Source organism: Prunus dulcis, chromosome 4 (genome assembly GCF_902201215.1).
Source record: "Prunus dulcis chromosome 4, ALMONDv2, whole genome shotgun sequence".
Classification (NCBI taxonomy): Eukaryota; Viridiplantae; Streptophyta; class Magnoliopsida; order Rosales; family Rosaceae; genus Prunus; species Prunus dulcis.
In genome coordinates, this window is record NC_047653.1 from 15,578,668 (window position 1) to 15,600,804 (window position 22,137).

A 22,137-nucleotide genomic window follows, 5' to 3' on the forward strand; every position below is an offset into this window, starting at 1 on the left:
TAAAATTTAGAAACTTGTTCGGTTGAATTCTTGAAAACAACTTTTTTTTTTCTTTTTTTTTATAGCTAAGGTATTGATAAACATTATTGAAATTATACTAAACATACTTATTTTAATAGTCCTGATCTCTTGGACTATAGGGGTCAAGAGATTTGTGGTCACTCATCGTTGAATGTAAATTCAACGGTTCACTCACTCTTGCACTCCTTTTAAGAAACTTTTTGAACCATTGGATTAATATCCAACGGTGAGTGACCACAATCTCTTGGACCACAGAGAATCGGGACTGCTGATTTTAATACCATACATAAATAATGATCGTCAAACTCAATTGATCTTCAAGTCTTAAATAATACATATTAAATTAAAATATTCTATACTAAATAAATTCTAGACTAATGATATTGCTCCGGCTATTTAATCTCTTGCATCACTAATTTCATTAGCATTGTCCTCACTCATGCAAATGGGTGTGTTCCCTGCTTGATTTGCGCAAGAGCTTTCTTCATCTACCACATCAAGATCATGCAAATTGTGCAAAATTCCATTAGGGCCCCAATAATGTCACTTCAGACACCATCATATTTGTATATAACCAAATTGCAAAATTGGAATGAGAATAAATCTTCACAATTCTCCAACTAAAATAGCAGATAAAGAATTCCATGATATAGCTGAGATACAAAATTGCTACCACACACAACACAATCCATGAATAAAGAATTCCATGGTAAGGTATGCACTGTAATATTTCCTTCTTAGACTCTGTCAAATCTAACAAGCCTTCTTAGAACATAATCTACATGGAACCCAATTTGGGCAAGCTCATGACAACTCTATTCAAAGCTTGATTTTTCATAACAGTAGAACAACTTACTATAACCTTCAATATGGTTCACTAGCCATATCCTTGACAATACCAGGAAAATCCAAACTATGGCCACACAAATATAAAGAAACAATAAAACTGGCTATATATAACTTAGAGAGAGAGAGAGAGAGAGAGAGAGAGAGAGAGAGAGAGAGAGATGTGGATGAAGAGAGAGATACCTCTGTAATGCTCAACCAGTCCAAAACAAAACTCACAAAATCCATAACCAAAGGGCACCCTACGGCTAAACATTGACATTTGATACCTCTATAATGTGTCTATGAAATTGATCAAAATGAAAACTTGAGTAGAAAACTTCTTCTGTAACAATTCCTACTAGTTTGAACAAATGTCTAAGAAAAAACTTGTGTATAAAATACATGATATTTACTGTCACATACTGAACAAGCTCTTATCAAAACTTGTCAAGTTAAGTGAAACGATCAATCACAATAAATTGAGTTAATTTTGACTGCAGAGCTCATACTAATGGCAAGCTGATGTGCAAAAGACTACATATTCAAGAATTCTTTTTAAATAGAATATAGAAGTTGATTAACATATTAATACTTCTTTTATGGACCAATACATGAAAAAAAATTGCAGAGAAGCATCAAATGAACAATTCAACATAAGCAGGATCTCAGAAATTACAACCCATATGAATAGCATAACTGAGCAAATATCCTTCAGACTTCTGAGTGCTAGAGACTTCAAATGAGATAATAAAAACAAAAAACAAAAACAACTGAAAAAATTGAAACCAATGAATTCTATAACCAGAATAGGGAACACAATGGACCCATAATGTCAAAATCTAAAAGCATTTCATCACTTTCTATGAAAAAATAATCAATCAGGTTACACACAAGAATTCATATAAATAAAATCAAATTAGATATAAATAAGCTATAAATCCAAATGAAAAAAAAAACTCCAATCTTCAGTTATAAAGGACAAAAAGGGAACTAAAAATTACCCGATTGTAGAGATCGGAGATTAGCAACTCCAGCTCACGACGAGCCAATGGTGCGCGCCTGTTCGGTGGCGTGTGACGCCGAGATTTCAACTGACAGAATCGCAGAGACGAGAGGAGGCGGCGAGGGCGGTGCTCAGATGCCCAGCCCTAAAAGTTACTGATGAGAGAGAGGGACGAAGAGATAGATTGAGAGAGACAGGGAGCAACAAAGCTTCAAGCTTCTGCTATGGAGGCTTGAAGCTTGAGCTCAGAGCAAGCGTTGCTCGAGCGATGAGACGAGTAGAAAAAAAAAATTCGAAAAAAACAGAATTTTTTATGTTTTCTAATTTGTTGGTGTTTTTGAGTTTTAGTTTTTAATAATGGCCTACAAAACGGATTTTTTTAGCTTTTAATTTAAAATCTGTTTTTGATATAAAATTATATTCAAATCGAATACCAAACATGGCCTTAGTTTTCTGAATTTTTTTATATTTTAAGTTGCTTTGAATGTTTTAAATTTTATTTTATAAAACCTTTGAATTATTTTTATAATTTTTATACGTGCTTTCAATGTTTCATTTAGTTTTATATGATTATATTTGAAGGGAAAAAAAAAAACTCAAAATTCAAATGTTATATCTCTGTTTATTAATTAAATTATTAAAGTTGAACCTTTCATGCTTGAGAGTAATTGATCATATTTTTAGTTTCTTTATTGATATTGCCTCTATTTTGATGTGGTGATTGTTGAGTTTTTTTTTTTTTTTTTTTTTATAGAAAACCTCGACGGAACGAGAAAAACTTTATTGATAAAATGAAGAATTACAACGAGAGGAACAATAAGTCTGACCCTGACACAAAAAATCACATAACAGGGTGTTCTAAATAAGATCATCAAACCAAATAAAAATATCCACATTATGCAGACGGAATCGAGCAAGTCAGTGTGCAACACCATTTACTTCCCAATTAGTAAATTAAAAAAGAGATCCAGGAATCTCAAATAAAGTTGAGGATTTTATTGTTATTAGTTGCTTTTAAAACTCTGGAAACCTTAAAAAGACATTACTCTAAAAAGATATTTGGATTAATATTTTCTTTAAAAAAATCGATTAGTTTATAAAATAAAATAAACAAACTACAATTTTAGTGATTAATGTGTTCGTACATGAGCACACTTTAGACTTTTACCCTGGGCCTTTGAGAGTTGAGAACCGGCCATGCCTTTCATAATAAAATTGAATATCCCTCATGAATTAATAAAAATCCTGTTTTATTTTGTAATTGCTAGTTATGCTATGTAATTGCTAATTTCTAATGTTGGTGATTGCTTAATTTTTTAAGGCATAAAATATATTTTCATTTTAAATAATTCCAAGCCAATGAAAGATTTCTTTTTTTGGTAAAACGACCTGTCGTTCTTTTCCCACCAGCTGCCGTCTCGTGGTGCTCTCAACCCACTCCAACCCCAAAATTCTCAAGTCCAATCGGAGGTCGTGCTATGGCCAGCCTCTGTCTCCTTACGACCAAGATGACGACGAAGAGGTTTCTCGTGCTAGTGATGTTTCGGATGACGATTGGTTGCTCAATGTGAGTTTCTGTTCTGGCTCTTGTGCTTGAGCTGCTCGACTTGGTGGTTGTCCTTTCGGAAAGTGTTTTTTCTTGCTTTTGAAAGCAGATTTTTTTTTAAATTAAATTTAATTTTTTATAGTTAAAGTTCTACTTGGATTTGAAGTACCTTTACTTTTGTGAATGTAGTAGCATTTGGTTTTTCAGTTTTTTATTAAAATTTTAACTTTAATTTGAGGCATGGATAGTAACAATGGTACAATTATGCTCACTGTGAGGTACCCATGTTTTGAAATACGTTAATTTGTAGTTTTTCTTTGTGGAATTCTTGATTGTGCCCTTCATTTGGTTGCTTAGGGGTTTGAGGTAAATATTTGTTTGTGGGTCTTTTTCAATGTAAGAAGCGCATGCCAGTTTCTTTCTGATTTACAAAGCAACGTGCAAAGAAAGATTAAGAGTTCAAGTTTTATCCGTTTTCTTTTTGCATTTCATTATTGAAAATATTGCAAAATTGATTCTTGGACTTGTGGTAATTTATTTTCATGGAAAGATTAGTTTGGTATAAGTGTTTCTGTGACACAACTATCTTGGGTTTCCTTTGTTTGAAACATCATCTGGCTTTTCTTGTGGGTTGCTTCTCCAGGATGACTTTGCAGAAATTTCAGAGTTTGATGTTAATAGAAAGAGGTCCAAATCACACAAGGGATTTGCGAATGGTCATTCGGATGGCAGAAACAGTAAGCACACTCTAGAGAAAAGTAATGCTGCAAACTACTACAATAGTTCTAATCAAACAAATGGTGTCAGTTCCTTGGATGTACCTCGTAAGGGAAAGGTATCTTGTAGAGTGATATGACGAGCTGTCAAATTCTGTCATCAACTATACTATTTTTCCGGGAAGTGCTTATTTATTTTCTTTGATGCAGCAGTCTACAAGGAAAGCTATGGAGGATAGATTTCCTCGGCTATCAGAAGAGGTTGAATTGGATGAGAAGTGGTTACCTCTTATTGATTACCTTAGTTCATTTGGGCTTAAGGAATCACACTTTATTCAAATGTATGAGAGGCATATGCCTTCTCTTCAAATAAATGTGTGCTCTGCAAAGGAAAGGTTGGAATATTTGTTGAGTGTTGGGGTCAAACAAAGAGATGTAAGAAGAATGCTTTTGAGGCAGCCACAAATCCTTGAATATACAGTTGAGAACAATTTGAAGTCCCATGTTGCTTTCCTCATGAGTTTGGGTATTCCAAGTTCCAGAGTCGGGCAGATTATCGCTGCTGCTCCATCCCTCTTCTCTTACAGTGTTGAGAATTCATTGAAACCCACCGTGAGATACTTAGTTGAGGAGGTCGGGATTAAGGAAAAAGATTTAGGTAAAGTTGTGCAGTTAAGCCCTCAAATTCTAGTTCAGCGGATTGATATATCATGGAATACTCGTTTGAATTTTCTTTCTAAGGAGATAGGAGCACCCAGAGATAGTATTGTGAAGATGGTTAAAAAACATCCCCAGTTCCTCCACTATAGCATCGATGATGGACTGTTCCCCAGGATCAATTTCCTTAAGAGTATTGGGATGTGTAATGCTGACATCTTGAAAGTCTTAACTAGTCTGACACAGGTCTGCTTACTTTCTTTTATGCCCATCAGAGTACTTTTACATTGTTTCTAATTGCTTGGGATTTATTTGTACTTGTGTCACAAGAAATAGTTTTTCTTTCCATATGCATGTATGTTAGTATGAGTTTCTACTTCTTTTACTGAACTATCATGTTCTTAAGAAGAAGAAAAATAGCTTTCTTGCTGCTTCCCACTTAACAAGTTAATTTTCTGAATCTTTGACCATTTTAAAGTTCCCTTTTGTACATTTCTGACATGTAGCCTTGCAGGGACTATCCCTATCACTGGAGGAGAATTTGAAACCCAAGTACAAGTACTTGGTCAATGAACTCCATAATGAAGTGCATTCCTTGACCAAATATCCTATGTACCTAAGCTTGTCTTTAGACCTGAGAATTCACCCCCGACATAGGTTCTTGCTTTCTCTGAAGAAGCTCCTAAGGGGCCATTTCCTTTAAGCTCGTCTTTACAACATAACAAAGAGACTTCGAAATTCATTTAAATTACAAAACTGCCATCAATGTCTTAGAGACACTAATAAAAAGGTATCATCTGTTGAATGTCATTAAATACTGATAAAGCAAACAGTCGATAAAATACTATTAGTGACGTATTAATAAATTTTGTGACTAATTATTTGAATAGGTTACCAAATAAGGCACAGATAACTAATAACCGTGCCTAAAAGCCCTCCACCATCTTCACTAAGAGGAATGCTAGCAACCTTCTTTCTAACCTTCTCTTTTGGATCTTCTCCTTCTCTTTATGACAAGTGTCATTTTCCTTACACTTAAAATAATGCTATTAATGCATCGCACAATTTAGTTTTTGTTTTTCAAGTTTACCCTTTTAAAATGTATTGGCTTTTATATTTCCTTCAATTTATTCAAATTTTATTATAACTTCTTTAGCACATTGTTAAAAAATAAATAATAAGAAAAACGTCATATTTTTAAAAAAATAAAAATAAGGTTTGTTTCATGACATTGTTATCATCTTTATTTTATTTTTAACAAAACACGCGCCTCTTTGGAAAAATTAAAAATTAAAAAAACTTCAGTTTTTATTTTCTTATTTAATTTTTAACAAGAGGTAAGAAAGTTATTTAAAAAAAATTAGCTTGTTATTAAAAAAAAATTAATACATGTAAAATTGGAAAACAAAAACTAATTTATGTGATATATTAATACATTATTTTTAGTATAAGGAAAGTGACACTTATAATAAGCAGAAGCAAGAAGGTCCAAAAGCAAAGATTGCTAGCGTTCTTCCCCTTTCACCGTGTTATTATACCAACAAAACTTGTAAGTACACATCATCGTCTACACCCTTCCTTCCTTCTTTTACCCCTCATATTTTAGGTGTGCTTTTTTCAGGCAAGCAGAGCTCTCTCTCTCTCTCTCTCTCTCTCTCTCTCTCTCTCTCTCTCTCAACTGTTGAACCACCTCCTCCTCCTCCCTCCCTCCTCTCTCAACCTCTCTATCTGACTCAGATCCTCCGTTCTCTCGGATCGTTTGTCGTGGCTTCACAGGTTTCAATTTTTTCGATAACCTTTATGACGATGTCCGTTGGTCTTCGGCAATTGACACGTCGCTTCTCCATCTTATTCTCACATTGCAGTCTTCCGTCAGCCACTCTCTCACCCTCTCAATCCCGTTAATTGCCTCTTGCACCATCGAATGACCCCCCCGAAACCCAGACGAAAAACCCCCAAATTTTACCCATAAACCAAACTCAGACCGCTGCCTCCTTCGCTCAAAGGCGAAAGGTATAGTTGTTTCTTTTCTCCTCTTCTTTTTGTAATTTGATCTGCATATTATTATTTGATAACTTTTGGAAGGTTTGAAGATTTGCTACATTTTCCTAAGGTTTGAATTCCTTGTGTTTTTTTTTTCTCTCTTTTTTAAGCAGATTAATTAATTAGTTAACACATTCATTCAAATGAAGGAATGAGGCAGTTTTTGCAACAAATAATCTGGTACGAAGATGCTTCTTTGAGCCTGCAAATATGTTGGCCAAAACCAATGAATAGGAGGGATTCGCATATTAGATAGGAGTGAGGGTAGCAACACAGTAGTCATTTACTGTTTAAGCTAATTTTGAGTTATTCCCTACTCTTTTACCCATTTATCTCTATGGTAGGTATTAACTGCAGCATTATGATTAAATGTCATCTTCTGCTTTCCTCGAATTTACTAATTCATGACTCTTATAGATTCTCCCCATTTTTGGTACTTCCTTGAGCTTGTGGATGAATCTTTCAAAAATATCCATTGCAATTGTGGTACACATGGATGAGGTAATTCATAAATTTCATATAACAGGGGCACAAGTGCTCTACATGTCAATCTTTTGCGATATTCCAAAATGCCTAAACTTTACAAACGACAGCTACAAGCCATGCGTTTTAATCCTTCACTGCCAATCGTTGGTAACAATAGTTGTTTTGTCAGGTGGGAAGAATACGTTTTGGGTCATGTACATATGTATTTTCATATAAGAATGCGACATAACATCCTTCTTTAAATTTAGTTTTGTTTAGAAAACTGTAAAATTATAAACTCGAAATCTGTTGGTACCATTAGTTTTTACTACAATTGACATTAGGTACAATTTGTCTTACTATCTTGGGAAATTTTGGTGTAGAGGAATGGAAAAGGGCTTGAAGATGAGCTGCCTTTTGAAGCAAATGGAGGCTACACCAAGTCAAGGAGGAGGAGCTTAATTAATGGTACTTTATGGTTGTTGATGAGCACATTTTATATCTTAATTTATATTCCTAAAATATATTTATTTTGATGACATTAGGTTAAATTTGGTGCACTACTACTTGACCAACTGTGGCTTCTATTTGTTATTGTTGGTGTTTTTCTTTTCTTTCTAATTTTATGTCTTTCTTTTTAAGGTACAATAGACACGCTGGCTGCACACTTATTTGGTAATATGTTGCAGGTATTTTTCTCTAAAAACGAATGACTTGGAGAGATAGTCTAGAGTCCTGAATCTTTGCATCATGAGGAGGATATGGTTCAGTGGACAGAAAGTTTTATAGGCTGAAGCTTTATAGGCTGTTCTGTTTGAAAACCGCAGCTAGGTTGGTGCATATCTGTGTGTTTTTACATGGGTTAATCAAAATGTTATTTGTTCTTGAATGCTTATATGATCTTGATTTATCATTGACTAAAATAACTTCAACAGATTATCTACATTGATTCCCATTTGTTTCTTCAATGCAAAATTTAACTGTTATATTGTCATACTCATTCAAATCAGAAAGTTACTTCTTTTGTAACAATGGGTAAATAATCCTTTTATTATATGGTAAACTGGTATGATATGTGATCATTGTCCTTTCCCTTTTCTTTTTCTTTTTTCACATTTTCTGGATGTCAGGAAGATGACCGCATAATCAAGCAAGTTGGGAGACCTGGTGCTAAAAGATTGTTTGTTCTTGCAAAGTTCTTACCAGGGTGAGTTATACCGTGAAAACTCACTTCCAGATCTTGAGAGAACCACTCAAATGCATGATAATATGCAAAGTACTTTGGTTTCCAATTTATAAGCATGCTGTTTGTATTTCATTTGTCTTGATATATACCTTATAGCATATAGAGAGTACCTTACAATTACCTTCTGGCCAGAGGAAAGCCAATACTCAGTTGAGTGGTTGTGGCAAATCCAACCAAGCAAGGAGAAACTCAATGGCAGTTAATGGTGAATAGCAAGGAGGAGTTTAATGAAATTCTCAATTTTTTCTCTTTTCCAAGTAAGTTTTTTGGTTTTTAATATCATAACTGTAATATCCTTGTTACAAAGGTTGACCACTTGCAATACTTGGTCTATTTTTTTCAGTATGAAAATATCCTGAGGATAGGTCCAGCACTTGCAACACTTTCTGTATTTTCATTATGAAAAGATTAATGGAATTATTGTGTATGGTGTATTCTCAATAATTTCGGAAGTGTTGAATATAAATATTTCCATTAGGAATGTAATTCATTTATTTGTAAAACAATGAATATTTGAAAACGAAAAAAAAAAAAAAAAAACCAATCAATGTTTGAAAGGCACGGACTGAGGCTGGGTTGCTAATGTTTAAATATATGAAAAAACTTTTAAAAGAATATTTTTTACAAATAATATTAAAAAAATACACAAAACAAACATAAACATATCAAAATAATGAAAATGTTTTTCTATTTTAGTAGGGACTGATGAGCATTCTGTGCCTTTTGATTATATTAGCCACGGATGTATTTGGGATTCATGCACGGGTATTGGGTGCTAGGAATGTGGGATCCATGGTAAAAATTAGGCACTGATTTTTATAATCAGTGACATTTTTCAATAGAGGACCCCTTTAAAAATCACTGATATATATCAGTCCCTAATTCTACAATATGTACTCTTTCAAGTCCCTAAAGAAGTCAAAAGGGATCGATAGCACTCAGTCTCTTTTGAGTCTTTTTTAGTAGTAACTTTATAGGACATCAAAGTAATTTAATAATGAAAATTAAATTCCATAGAGCCAACTATCATTTTTTGATTTTTTTTTTTTGTTTATGTTATTTGTGCTAAAAATGGATATATTTTTCTTTAGTTCTGTTGTTAATGGTGAGTAAGTTGGATGTAGAACTTAAAGTTTGGGTGGATTGTTCTACCTCCTCAGGGATACAATCCTATCCAATATTCTCTTACCTGGTTGAGTCTGATGCGAAACTCTTATGGAATTTTATCATCGCGATCATGTCGAAGGTTATTTGGCATATTTACCAGCTTGATTCATCACCAAAAGATTGGACTAGAGTTAAAACTTTGTTTTATTGGAGTTATATGGCCACAGTCAATTGTCTATCTTAACTTGATTCATATATTAATATTCTTAGTACCATTCACAAACTCAACTTATTATACTCTTGATTTTATTTTATTTTATTCAGAAATTCTAGAATTGTATTCATAATTCAGCTAAAATAGACACTAAAGAGTTAACCAAGGAGTGGGAGTTAGTGGTGGTTCTACAATTTGGGTATCCAACATATTTAATGTTTAATTTTTTTGATGCAGATGAGTATAACTGTTATTTTCTTAAAAAAATAAAAACCCAAATTTTAAGAGGTATCAAAACTTTCGTTGTTTGTTTTTCATTGCCCACTCAAAAAAATCAGCAAAAAAACATCGCACCTTATCCAAACGATCTGGGAACTTGCAGCCACGTACACTCCTCAACCAAAATTGATTAATTAATTATCAATTATATGGTCATAGTCAATTTTTAAGTTGATTCGTATTGTACCCTCAATTTTTTTGGGCAAATATTACTTAATTATGCATGCTATTTACTGATTTAATTCTTTTCATTTCTTTGTATTTTTTGGAATGAGAAGATTTATAGGAGTATATAACATAGTTAAGCCAAATTGCGTGTACTCATTGAATTGATTTGTCAGCTGTGTTTGACAATTACAAGATGCATTGGCAATTACTCTACTTTAACAAAAGTAAAGAGGATCCTCTTTTCGAATTCATGCATATTTATTGGTGCTTTGACATAATACAATATTCATAAGAAATGATATACAATATGAAAATAGATAAACTTTTGGAATGGAACCTTCAAGCACGTCGCTGTGTGATTTTCACAATTCTACGCCATCACTTTATGCTGGCCACTTTCACAAGCCAATCGGGTGTTCTGTTAGAGAGTACAAGATATCCCACAGATATTCCAATTACCAACCCAGATGCATACCCCATCAACACTACCTTCCAATCAAATCCATTCTCGTGCTCCAAATCACCATCTTGTGGTGGTGATTGATGTGGACCACATGTTTTTGCTAGTGGAATTCCACACAATCCTACATTTCCACTGTATGAATTATTTTCAAATGTATCAAATTGCTTACCCTGAGGTATGGGCCCCACAAGTCGATTTTTTGAAACGTTGAACATTTCAAGTGATGTCAAATTTACCAATTGCTCAGGAATTTTACCAACAAGTCTGTTTGAAGACAGATCTAACCATTCAAGATTGCACATATCGCCAAATGATGGTGGAATTGTACCTGTAAGCTCATTATGAGAAAAGTTAAGCCCCTTCAGTGATTTAAGGTTACCAATCACGTTTGAAATCTCTCCTCTGAAAGCGTTGTTTGAGAAATCAATAGTTGTGAAGAAAGTTTGAATCTTCGCCATTTCAATTTCGCAGCCCTTAATTGTCACTCTCACAGTAACCCAAATGTAGTCCTCTCCCATATATTTCAGTTCATGTTCTTGCAAGTTTATCATGGCCGTCAAATGTTCAAAATATTTTGTTGGCAATAGGCCGCTAAACTGATTGTAGGAGAGGTCCATGATACGCAATTTTTGGAATGGAAACTTAGTTTCTGGAATGCCTATTTCACCATAGAATTTGTTAGACCTCAAGATAAGAACCTGCAACTTCGGTAGAGATTCCAGCCAATTTGGGAATGTATCTTGAATTTTGTTGTTTCCAAGGTCTAGAACTTCCAACTCTCTACATGTGAGCAAAGATGGTGGCAACGACCCTTCCAACTGATTTCCATTTAGATCAAGATTTCTCAAAACATTTCCCTCAGAAAATGTCCCAGGAATCACGCCATGAAATTTATTATTATGTAGCTTCAAAACAAGGAGGTTCTGACTGAAATTCCCTATGCATTGATGAATTTTGCCACTCAATTTATTATTAGACAAATCAAGAATTTGAAGGCTATTCAGGCTGCAGATCATTGGAGGTATCTCTCCAGTGAATTGATTATTCGATATGGAAAAGTAAGATGTGGAAGGTGATGGAATTGGAAGCTCTCCTTGGAGAGAATTGTTGCGAAGGTCAAGATACTGGAGATTTTTCCACCGAAGCGGTCCTACAGTGCCAGTCAAAGAGTTGTGAGAAAGATCCAAAGTGCCACTCAAGTTATTGAATGATAGAACAAGGTACTTAAGATTCTCAAGTTCAAAGATTGATCTTGGAATCAGGCCATCCAGCTTGTTATCACTTAAATCAAGAACTGACAAAAAACGAGATTGGAACTCAATGATATTACCGCTGAGTTGGTTACTTTTGAGGTATAACACCTCCAATGATGGCAAACTACCTAACCAAGATGGTATTGTTCCGTTGAGTTGGTTCCCATCTAAAAAGAGGGTGGTTAAGTGTCGTGGAATAGGACCCACCAGTTGTTGTTTTGAAAAATCATATAAAGAAGAGTTCGATGTCGAGTTGCTATACATTTCTGGAAACTGACCGACATAGTTATTGCCACCGAGATTTAAGGAAACAAGGCTCTCAAGGTTTAAAAAGAACGACCATGGGATTTGGCCACCAAAACTGTTAGACGAGAGGTCCAACCGCATGATTTGTGTGAGGTTACCAAGAAATGCAAGATATGATCCTACAAAACTGCAATTGCGGAGAGACAAATCTCTCAAAGACTTGAAATTTCTTGTCAGGTGATGCCAATCTACTGAGATTCTTGTCTGAGAGAGATCCAACATCTCGAGCGGACTACTCCAGTTAGACTCGGGGAAATAACCTGTGAGGTTATAGTTGTAGCCTAAATCTAGGAGTCGAAGATTTGGTTGGTGGAAAACGCTTTCTGGGAATTTTCCTCGCAAGTGGCAATCAGAGAGTTCAAGAGTTTCCAAAGAAGAAGACAAATTTTTGAAGGAATCAGGTACAACTGATGACATATCAACAGAGGCCAAATAAAGCTCCCTAAGATTGGTCAGGTTTTGAACAATTCTGTTCAAGCTAAGAGTATCTAGGGTCACAGTAGCTTGGGAGAGATTGAGTGAAACCAAGGTGGAAAGGTGGGAAATTTCGGAAGGGATTGGGCCACTGAAATTGGAGTAAGAGAGGTCAAGGTGAGTCATACTTACAAAGCCACCAAATTTGGACGGAATTGGGGAACCTCTGAAATCATTAGAAGAGAGGTCTAGCCACTTGAGATGGCCGAGAGAGAATAAGCTGCTATTGGAATGGATATTGCCTTGAAGCCCACCCGAACCAAGGTTGAGACCGATCACATGACCAGTCATCTTTTCACAAGTGACTCCACTCCATGCGCATCAATCCTTGCCTTTCTGCCAAGAAATTGTCCTATTAGAATAAAGAATTGTTCCATTATATAGTTCACGTTTAGAAGAGGTATCAATAGAAAAGGAGTTCTTGAATTGAAGCAAAGCAGAGCTGTCTTGGGGATGGCATAAAGAAAGAGAAGAGGAAGAGTTAGATGACGATGAACAAGTAGAGTTGAATTGACAAGTAGTAAAGAGCAGGAAGAGGAGGCACAACCAACCCATGTTTCCTTCAAAATCTAAAAGTATCTATTCTTCTAAATAATTTTGTGAGTAGCTCTATCCTGGAGTTGTTGATATTTATAACAAGCTTTGGCAACAGTGATTTATCTATAATGTCACGACATGAGTCAAGTCGGCGTGGCATAAGGTTGTTCTGCATTTAAAGTTTCCACAATGCTAAGATGGCAAGTACTTTTGTTTCATGGAAAATCTTTTGGAAAATTTTGCAACCAAGGCGTTGATTTGATATTTGGTCTTTGGTCTTTGGTCTTGGTAGCATAATTTCTGCATGTTCAAATGGTTTTCACATGTTACCTCCAACTTCTACTAGTCAAAGTTGTCCAAATATGATTCACATTCTGTGTGTAGACCAAATATGATTCACATTTGCCCCTGATTCTTCTCATCTCTATGCTTCTACTAACTTTGTCTCTGCCCCTAAGCATTTGCTAGGCCTTGGGCCTTTTGTCCAAAAAAGCATTTGCAGCTTTGGCCCCTTCCTCACGCTCTCATCTGACCCTTAAGCATTTGGTAGGCCCTAGGCCTGTAGTCCAATCTCTTTATGAACTTTCAGAGCAAATTCATAAACAAAAATTTCTTTTATGAAAATCCATTATCTTTCTCTAGGGGTAAAGAAAAGAAAGGAGTCATCAACATAAAAGTTAAAACAATCCTTTAGATAAAATCTAAATAATATAATAATTAAACCCTATATAAAGCTAGTTCCTATATAGTAATAAAAAAAACATATTGCAACTTAATTATATATAGATAGTACTGGGAGTAAGTTACCAACAAATTAATGGACATCACTTTGTCCGACTTTAACTTGATATAAAGGCATTTGCAGCTTTGTATTTATTCGGAGAATTGGGCATCCTAATAATGAAAATAAGCATTTGGTAGGCCTTAGTCCTTTAGTCCAATCTGTGAATGAACTTTCAGAGAAAATTCATAGACCAAAAGAAAAAAGGTACCAACTTTTCTTTGTAGGAAATGATGGAACAACTTTAACTTTATCACTTGCACATGAAATGTTCATCACTCTAGAGTTTGTTCCACGGAAAATCAGCAAGCAAGCAAGCAGCTTTTGGAAAATTTTGCAACCAAGACTTTGATTTGATATTTGGTCTTTGGTCTTGGTAGTCAAAAGTTGTCTAAATATGATTCACATTTTGTGTGTAGACCAAATATGATTCACATTTGCCCTCTCCTTCACGCTGATTCTTCTCATCTCTGCGCTTCTGCTAACTTTGTCTCTGCCCCTAAGCATTCGGCAGGCCTAGGCCTTTTGTCCAATCTATGAATCAACTTTCACAGCAAATTCATACAGGTAAAAAAATAAAAAATAAAAAGCATTTGCAGCTTTGCATTCTCATTTAGGATCACCTTCAGAACTATATAGAAATTATAGCTAGTACATATGTCAATTGAAAATGGTTTTGAGATTAATTAGATGTGCATGCTCTTCATATGTCTTTTGTTTGGCCTGGTTTCCTTCTCAGCCTCTGATGTTTTCTTTGGCTTCTTCGTCGTTTTTTAGTACAAGTTTGGATAAAGAGAAAAAATTGTTTGGATTTTGAAGAGGTATCAAAACTTTCGTTGTTTGTTTTGTTGCTCTTTCTTTTCCTTTTGGGTTGGTTGAGCATTCTTTTGTCTTTGGCTCAGCAATTTTTTTTTTTTTTTGGTAAAAAGGCTCAGCAATTTTACTCACTCACTATCTTCTTCATATTAATAAATTGACCATCATGTTTTGTCAATCTACTTTCTGAGGGCCCGTTTGGTATCCTATCTAAGTAGGGAACTCAAAACCTTTGATTATTTTAAAAAACAAAGAGTTCTCAAATCCATTTTTTTAAATTCAAAAACTTGTTTGGTATGCAACTTGAAAACAGTTTTTTAATTTTTAAAATTTGGAAACTTGTTTGGTTGAATTCTTGAAAACAACTTTTTTTATTATTATTATTATTTTTTTTTTTAAGCTAAGGTATTGATAAACATTATTGAAATTATTCTAAACATACTAATTTTAAAATCTATATATTAATACCATACATAAATAATGATTGTCAAACTCAATTGATCTTCAAGTCTTAAATAATACATATTATATTAAAATATTCTAGACTAAATAAATTCTAAGACTAATGATATTGCTCCGGCTATCTAATCTCTAGCATCACTAATTTCATTAGCATTGTCCTCACTCATGCAAATGGGTGTGTTCCCTGCTTGATTTGCGCAAGAGCTTTCTTCATCTACCACATCAAGATCATGCAACTTGGGTAAAATTCCAATAGGCCCCAATAATGTCACTTCAGACATCATCATATTTGTATATAACCAAATTGCAAAATTGGAATGAGAATAAATCTTCACAAGTCTCTAACTAAAATAGCAGATAAAGAATTCCACGATATAGCTGAGATACAAAATTGCTACCACACACAACACAATCCATGAATAAAGAATTCCATGATAAGCCTTCTTAGATTCTGTCAAATCTAACAAGCCTTCATAGAACATAATCTACATGGAACCCAAATTAGGCAAGCTCATGACAACTCTATTCAAAGCTTCATTTTTCATAACAGTAGAACAACTTACTATATCCTTGACAATACCAGGAAAATCCAAACTATGAAACAAATATGAAGATAAAACTGGCTGAGATGAAGAGAGAGATACCTCTGTAATGCTCAACCAGTCCAAAACAAAACTCACAAAATCCATAACCAAAGGGCACCCTACGGCTAAACATTGACATTTGATACCTCTATAATGTGTCTATGAAATTGATCAAAATGAAAACTTGAGTGGAAAACTTCTTCTGTAACAATTCCTACTAGTTTGAACAAATGTCTAAGAAAAAACTTGTGTATAAAATACATGATTTTTACTGTCACATACATACTGAACAAGCTCTTATCAAAACTTGTCAAGTTAAGTGAAACGATCAATCACAATAAATTGAGTTAATTTTGACTGCAGAGCTCATAGTAATGGCAAGCTGATGTGCAGAAGACTACATATTCAAGAATTCTTTTTAAATAGAATATAGAAGTTGATTAACATATTAAGACTTCTTTTTTGGACCAATACATAAAAAAATTGCAGAGAAGCATCAAATGAACAATTCAACAAAAGCACGATCTCAGAAATTATAAGTAACCCATATGAATAGCATCACTGAGCAAATATCATTCAGACTTCTGAGTACTAGAGACTTCAAATGAGATAATAAAAGCAAAAAACAAAAACAACTGAAAAAATTGAAACCAAAGAATTCTATAACCAGAATAGGAAACACAATGGACCCATAATGTCAAAAATCTAAAAGCATTTCATCACTTTCTATGAAAAAATAATCAATCAGGTTACACACAAGAATTCATATAAATAAAATCAAATTAGATATAAATAAGCTATAAATCAAATCTTCAGTAACAAGGACAAAAAGGGAACTAAAAATCTACATGATTGTAGAGATCAGAGATGAGAAACTCCAGCTCACGACGAGCCAATGGTGCGCGCCTGTTCGGTGGCGTGTGACGCCGAGACTTCAACTGACAGAATCGCAGAGACGGGAGGAGGCGGCGAGGGCAGTGCTCAGATGCCCAGCCCTAAAAGTAACTTATGAGAGACAGGGAAGAAGAGAGAGATGGAGAGAGAGAGAGGGAGCAACAAAGCTTCAAGCTTCTGCTATGGAGGCTTGAAGCTTGAGCTCAGAGCAAGCGTTGCTCGAGCGATGAGACGAGTAGAAAAAAAAAAAAAAAAATCGAAAAAAACAGACTTTCTATGTTTTCTAATTTGTTGGTGTTTTTGAGTTTGAGTTTTTAATAATGGCCTATAAAATCGGTTTTTTTTGGCTTTTAATTTAAAATCTGTTTTTGATATAAAATTAGATTCAAATCAAATACTAAACAGGGCTTAATTTTTTGAATTTTTTATATTTTAAGTTGCTTTGAATGTTTTTAATTTTATTTTATACAATCTTTGAATTTTTTTATAATTTTTATACGTGCTTTCAATGTTTCATTTAGTTTTATATGATTATATTTGAAGGGAAAAAAAACCCCCAAAATTCAAGTGTTATTCCTCTGTTTGTTAATTAAATTATTAAAGTTGAACCTTTCATGCTTGTAATTGATCACATTTTTAGTTTCTTTATTGATATTGCCTCTATCTTGATGCGGTGATTGTTGAGATTTTTTTTTTTTTTGGTTGAGAGAATCTTGATGAAATGAGGGAAAATTTATTAATAAAACAAAGAATTACAACGGGATGAACAATAAGTCTAACCCCGACTCAAAAAATCACATAATAGGGTGTTCTAAATAAGATCATCAAACCAAATAAAGATATCCACATTATGTAGACCGAATCGAGCAAGTAGGTATACAACACCATTTGCTTCCCTATGAGTAAATTGAAAAAGAGTTCCAGGAGTCTCAAATAAAGTTGAGATTTTTATTGTTATTAGTTGCTTTTATTATAAAATTTAAAGAATAATACTAGTCTTACCACATTTTTTATACCACATGATGTGGTAGCTAATGTGTACATACCACATCATGTAAAATATTAGTTTCTGTTTTTCTAATTTTATTTATTAAAATACACTTCATTTATTTAATTGATGTGGCATATGATATGGATATGCCACATCATGTGGTATAGAAATGTAGGATAATAATGTGGTCAGTGTAGCATTACTCAAATTTAAAACTCTAAAAACCTTAAAAAGACAAAAATAAAAATAAAAAGAAGACATTGCTCTAAAAAGATCTTTGGATTAATATTTTCTTTAAAAAAAAACCGATAATTAGTTTATAAAATAAAATAAACAAACTACAATTTTAGTGATTAATGTGTGTGTACATGAGCACACTTTAGACTTTCGCTCTGAGCCTTTAAGAGTTGAGAACCGGCCCTGCCTTTCATAATAAAATTGAATATCCCTCATAAATTAATAAAAATCTTGTTTTATTTTGTAATTGTTGATTATTCTATGTAATAGCTAATTTCTAATGTTGGTGACTGCTTAATTCTTTAAGGCATAAAATATATTTTCATTTTAAATAATTCCAAGCCAATGAAAGATGTGATTTTTTTGTAAAACGACCTGTCGTTCTTTTTCCACCAGCAAAAAACCTTTTTTATTTTTATTTTTATTTTTTTTTGGTGGTAAAAAAAAATACCAGTTAATTAATTATATAATTAGGACAAAAAGACTTAAATACAGATATTCTGTGTCTGAAACTCATAAAAAGAAAAGATAAAGATATTTTTGGAAAGCAGAAGAAGGAGAAGAAGATAATGATATTGATAATAAATAATTCCGTAGAAGGGTTTTAGGGTATATTCTTTCTCTCTCTAAAAATGGTACCTTTCTCTCTCTGCCCCTCTTCCTCCTATCCTCCTCCCCCTTCTTTCAAACTCTACCACAAGTCCCGATTCACTGTAACCACTCTCTCCGGTCTATGTGGTCGTAAAAGAAGGTCCGGTTCCAGCTGCCGTCTCGTGGTGCTCTCAACCCACTCCAACCCCAAAATTCTCAAGTCCAATCGGAGGTCGCGCTATGGCCAGCCTCGGTCTCCCTACGACCAAGATGACGACGAAGAGGTTTCTCGTGCTAGTGATGTGTCGGATGACGATTGGTTGCTCAATGTGAGTTTCTGTTCTGGCTCTTGTGCTTGAGCTGCTCTACTTGGTGGTTGTCCTTTGGGCAAGTGTTTTTTCTTGCTTATGAAAGCAGCAATTTTATTTTTTATTTTTTACTTATATAGTTAAAGTTCTACTTTTGTGAATGTACCTTTACTTTGTGAATGTAGTAACATTTGGTTTTGTCAGGTTTTTTATTAAAAAATTTTAACTTCAATTTGAGGCATGGATAGTAACAATGGTACAATTATGCTCACTGTGAGGTACCCATGTTTTGAAATAGGTTAATTTGTAGTTTTTCTTTGTGGAATTCTTGATTATGCCCTTCATTTGGTTGCTTAGGGGTTTGAGGTAAATATTTGTTTGTGGATCTTTTTCAATGTAAGAAGTGCATGCCAGTTTCTTTCTGATTTACAAAGCAATGTGCAAAGAAATATTAGGAGTTCAAGCTTTATCCTTTTTCTTTATGCATTTCATTATTGAAAACGTTGCAAAATTGATTCTTGGACTTGTGGTAATTTATTTACACGGAAAGATTAGTTTGGTATAAGTGTTTCTGTGACACAACTACCTTGGGTTTCCTTTGTTTGAAACATCATCTGGCTTTTCTTGTGGGTTGCTTCTCCAGGATGACTTTGCAGAAATTTCAGAGTTTGATGTTAATAGAAAGAGGTCCAAATCACACAAGGGATTTGCGAATGGTCATTCAGATGGCAGAAACAGTAAGCACACTCTAGAGAAAAGTAATGCAGCAAACTACTACAATAGTTCTAATCAAACAAATGATGTCAGTTCCTTGGATGTACCTCGCAAGGGAAAGGTATCTTGTAGAGTGATATGACGAGCTGTCAAATTCTGTCATCAACTATACTATTTTCCCGGGAAGTGCTTATTTATTTTCTTTGATGCAGCTGTCTACAAGGAAAGCTATGGAGGATAGATTTCCTCGGCTATCAGAAGAGGTTGAATTGGATGAGAAGTGGTTACCTCTTATTGATTACCTTAGCTCATTTGGGCTTAAGGAATCACACTTTATTCAAATGTATGAGAGGCATATGCCTTCTCTTCAAATAAATGTGTGCTCTGCAAAGGAAAGGTTGGAATATTTGTTGAGTGTTGGGGTCAAACAAAGAGATGTAAGAAGAATGCTTTTGAGGCAGCCACAAATCCTTGAATATACAGTTGAGAACAATTTGAAGTCCCATGTTGCTTTCCTTATGAGTTTGGGTATTCCAAGTTCCAGAGTCGGGCAGATTATCGCTGCTGCTCCATCCCTCTTCTCTTACAGTGTTGAGAATTCATTGAAACCCACCGTGAGATACTTAGTTGAGGAGGTCGGGATTAAGGAAAAAGATTTAGGTAAAGTTGTGCAGTTAAGCCCTCAAATTCTAGTTCAGCGGATTGATATATCATGGAATACTCGTTTGAATTTTCTTTCTAAGGAGATAGGAGCACCCAGAGATAGTATTGTGAAGATGGTTAAAAAACATCCCCAGTTCCTCCACTATAGCATCGATGATGGACTGCTCCCCAGGATCAATTTCCTTAGGAGTATTGGGATGTGTAATGCTGACATCTTGAAAGTCTTAACTAGTCTGACACAGGTCTGCTTACTTTCTTTTATGCCCATCAGAGTACTTTTACATTGTTTCTAATTGCTTGGGATTTATTTGTACTTGTGTCACAAGAAATAGTTTTCCTTTCCATATGCACGTATGTTAGTATGAGTTTCTACTTCTTTTACTGAAATATCATGTTCTTAAGAAGAAGAAAAATAGCTTTCTTGCTGCTTCCCACTTAACAAGTTAATTTTCTGAATCTTTTACCACCCTTTTGTACATTTTTGACATGTAGCCTTGCAGGTACTATCCCTATCACTGGAGGAGAATTTGAAACCCAAGTACAAGTACTTGGTCAATGAACTTCATAATGAAGTGCATTCCTTGACCAAATATCCTATGTACCTAAGCTTGTCTTTAGACCAGAGAATTCGCCCCCGACATAGGTTCTTGCTTTCTCTGAAGAGAGCTCCTAAGGGGCCATTTCCTTTAAGTTCATTGGTCCCCACTGATGAATGCTTCTGCCAGCAGTGGGCTGGAACTAGCTTAGATAAATATCTGGATTTCCGGCAGAGATTACTGCTCAAGGAGTTTGCCAAAAAATATGAAAGAAAGGGATAGCATCTTCTCCAAAAGGATGCCCGAGGTTACTGACACAAGTGTTTGATGAGCAGAGCAGCCTCCCTTTGCAACTTCGTCTGCGAATGAATTTCAATGTATGCCACTGTTAACAATAACCTCCATGAAGTTCAGAGTTTCTGGTTATTATAAACCTGGAGTAAGCAAGTTTCCAGGTTGTTGACAGTTTCCCGTTGGGATGGTTAGTTTGTTTCTCATGTAGGGTATATAGGTGGTACCTCACTCCACTCCAGTGCTATTAGTTGTTCATACAGGAGCAGCTCCAGTTTTGTATACAACGTTACATTCTCAGGTCAAGGCATCTAGATGAGTATTATTTTTGAGGTTCTAACTGCTTGTGACCGAAAAGACAATAGACGACACGACAATCTATGCTTTAAGGTGATTTATTTTTTAATTGAACAAGAAAGGGTGGTTTCCGGGATAATGGATCTACCTTTTGAATGGTCGCATGTTTGATTATTTGTGCTGTATTCCTTTATGCTAGTAGACAAGTACAACATGATGCATCTCTTCCTTACTGCCATTGGATGTCCGTATTACATTGTTTGATATGATTTTATACTTTCTAATGGTTAATTAACTCATTGCAGGTTAGTAGTGTATTTGCATCTTCTCAACTCTCAAGTGGACAAACGAGAAGCTTTACTAACTGCGGTTTATTTAAAACAGGAGCGTTCGTTCTTCTACTGTATGCGTTCTAAGTCGGATGAGTTTTTGTTACTTGTTCATCCTCAAAATATACCCAGAGAGCAGGACTACTAGCTATGAAACTTTTGACAGGTTTTTTTTTTTTTTTTACTTTTTTTTTTTAATTCTTTTTTCAGCAGACTGTTATGTATATTTTGGCCCTAGTGCTATGCGCCCAGAAATGAGTCGACGTACTTTTTTTCAAAGCTTACAACACCATGTTTATGGAACTCATTTTATTTGA

At 34.6% G+C, this 22,137-nt stretch overlaps 3 protein-coding genes, 2 long non-coding RNA genes and 1 pseudogene across 18 annotated transcripts; 3 read left to right on the forward strand and 3 right to left on the reverse strand.

Annotated features, from left to right (window-relative positions):
* Window positions 1-308: 308 nt before the first annotated feature.
* Window positions 309-2,178, reverse strand: LOC117626259. The gene is made up of 2 exons (XR_004585534.1): window positions 1,851-2,178; window positions 309-509 (listed from the first exon to the last, which is right to left on the reverse strand). It is a non-coding gene; the product is annotated as an uncharacterized LOC117626259 (long non-coding RNA).
* Window positions 2,179-2,643: 465 nt separating this feature from the next.
* On the forward strand, window positions 2,644-5,701 carry LOC117625485 (annotated as a pseudogene). The gene is made up of 6 exons (XR_004585431.1): window positions 2,644-2,705; window positions 3,263-3,419; window positions 4,042-4,233; window positions 4,325-5,017; window positions 5,286-5,478; window positions 5,662-5,701. The product of XR_004585431.1 is annotated as a transcription termination factor MTERF9, chloroplastic-like (transcript).
* Window positions 5,702-6,357: 656 nt separating this feature from the next.
* Window positions 6,358-8,777, forward strand: LOC117626255. Of its 11 annotated transcripts, none has more exons than XM_034357924.1 (6): window positions 6,360-6,784; window positions 7,232-7,315; window positions 7,663-7,747; window positions 7,922-7,968; window positions 8,410-8,486; window positions 8,658-8,777. In XM_034357924.1, exons 2-6 carry the CDS (start codon window positions 7,268-7,270, stop codon window positions 8,677-8,679), a joined length of 279 nt encoding a protein of 92 aa, XP_034213815.1. In that variant the 5' UTR covers window positions 6,360-6,784; window positions 7,232-7,267; the 3' UTR covers window positions 8,680-8,777. The 11 variants fall into 11 exon arrangements, 3 of the variants coding, with proteins under 3 accessions (XP_034213815.1, XP_034213812.1, XP_034213813.1); XM_034357921.1 differs by lacking the exon at window positions 6,360-6,784 and adding an exon at window positions 7,024-7,154; XM_034357922.1 differs by lacking the exon at window positions 6,360-6,784 and adding an exon at window positions 7,024-7,154 and having other exon boundaries at window positions 7,931-7,968.
* A 1,894-nt stretch (window positions 8,778-10,671) lies between these two features.
* Window positions 10,672-13,080, reverse strand: LOC117625486 (receptor-like protein Cf-9 homolog). Its single transcript, XM_034357035.1, has one exon. It carries the CDS (start codon window positions 13,078-13,080, stop codon window positions 10,672-10,674), a length of 2,409 nt encoding a protein of 802 aa, XP_034212926.1.
* A 2,320-nt stretch (window positions 13,081-15,400) lies between these two features.
* On the reverse strand, window positions 15,401-17,140 carry LOC117626258. Its single transcript, XR_004585533.1, has 2 exons — window positions 16,818-17,140; window positions 15,401-15,599 (listed from the first exon to the last, which is right to left on the reverse strand). It is a non-coding gene; the product is annotated as an uncharacterized LOC117626258 (long non-coding RNA).
* Window positions 17,141-18,640: 1,500 nt separating this feature from the next.
* LOC117623783 (transcription termination factor MTERF9, chloroplastic-like) lies at window positions 18,641-22,137 on the forward strand. Of its 3 annotated transcripts, XM_034354758.1 has the most exons (5): window positions 18,642-19,011; window positions 19,634-19,825; window positions 19,917-20,609; window positions 20,868-21,584; window positions 21,797-21,912. In XM_034354758.1, exons 1-4 carry the CDS (start codon window positions 18,724-18,726, stop codon window positions 21,183-21,185), a joined length of 1,491 nt encoding a protein of 496 aa, XP_034210649.1. In that variant the 5' UTR covers window positions 18,642-18,723; the 3' UTR covers window positions 21,186-21,584; window positions 21,797-21,912. The 3 variants fall into 3 exon arrangements, with proteins under 3 accessions (XP_034210650.1, XP_034210651.1, XP_034210649.1); XM_034354759.1 differs by lacking the exon at window positions 20,868-21,584 and having other exon boundaries at window positions 18,641-19,011; window positions 21,797-22,137; XM_034354760.1 differs by lacking the exon at window positions 21,797-21,912 and having other exon boundaries at window positions 18,641-19,011; window positions 20,860-21,014.

Excerpts from the sequence above, each read along its gene's own strand:
- LOC117625486 (XM_034357035.1), bottom strand. The coding sequence starts at position 13,080 with ATGACTGGTCATGTGATCGGTCTCAACCTTGGTTCGGGTGGGCTTCAA.
- LOC117626255 (XM_034357921.1), top strand. Across the intron at positions 7,316-7,662 it reads TTGTGGTACACATGGATGAG|AGGAATGGAAAAGGGCTTGA; the intron begins GTAATTCATAAA and ends ATTTTGGTGTAG. Across the intron at positions 8,487-8,657 it reads CTTGCAAAGTTCTTACCAGG|AGGAAAGCCAATACTCAGTT; the intron begins GTGAGTTATACC and ends CCTTCTGGCCAG.
- LOC117623783 (XM_034354758.1), top strand. The coding sequence starts at position 18,724 with ATGGTACCTTTCTCTCTCTGCCCCTCTTCCTCCTATCCTCCTCCCCCT. Across the intron at positions 19,012-19,633 it reads ATGACGATTGGTTGCTCAAT|GATGACTTTGCAGAAATTTC; the intron begins GTGAGTTTCTGT and ends TTGCTTCTCCAG. Across the intron at positions 20,610-20,867 it reads TCTTAACTAGTCTGACACAG|GTACTATCCCTATCACTGGA; the intron begins GTCTGCTTACTT and ends GTAGCCTTGCAG.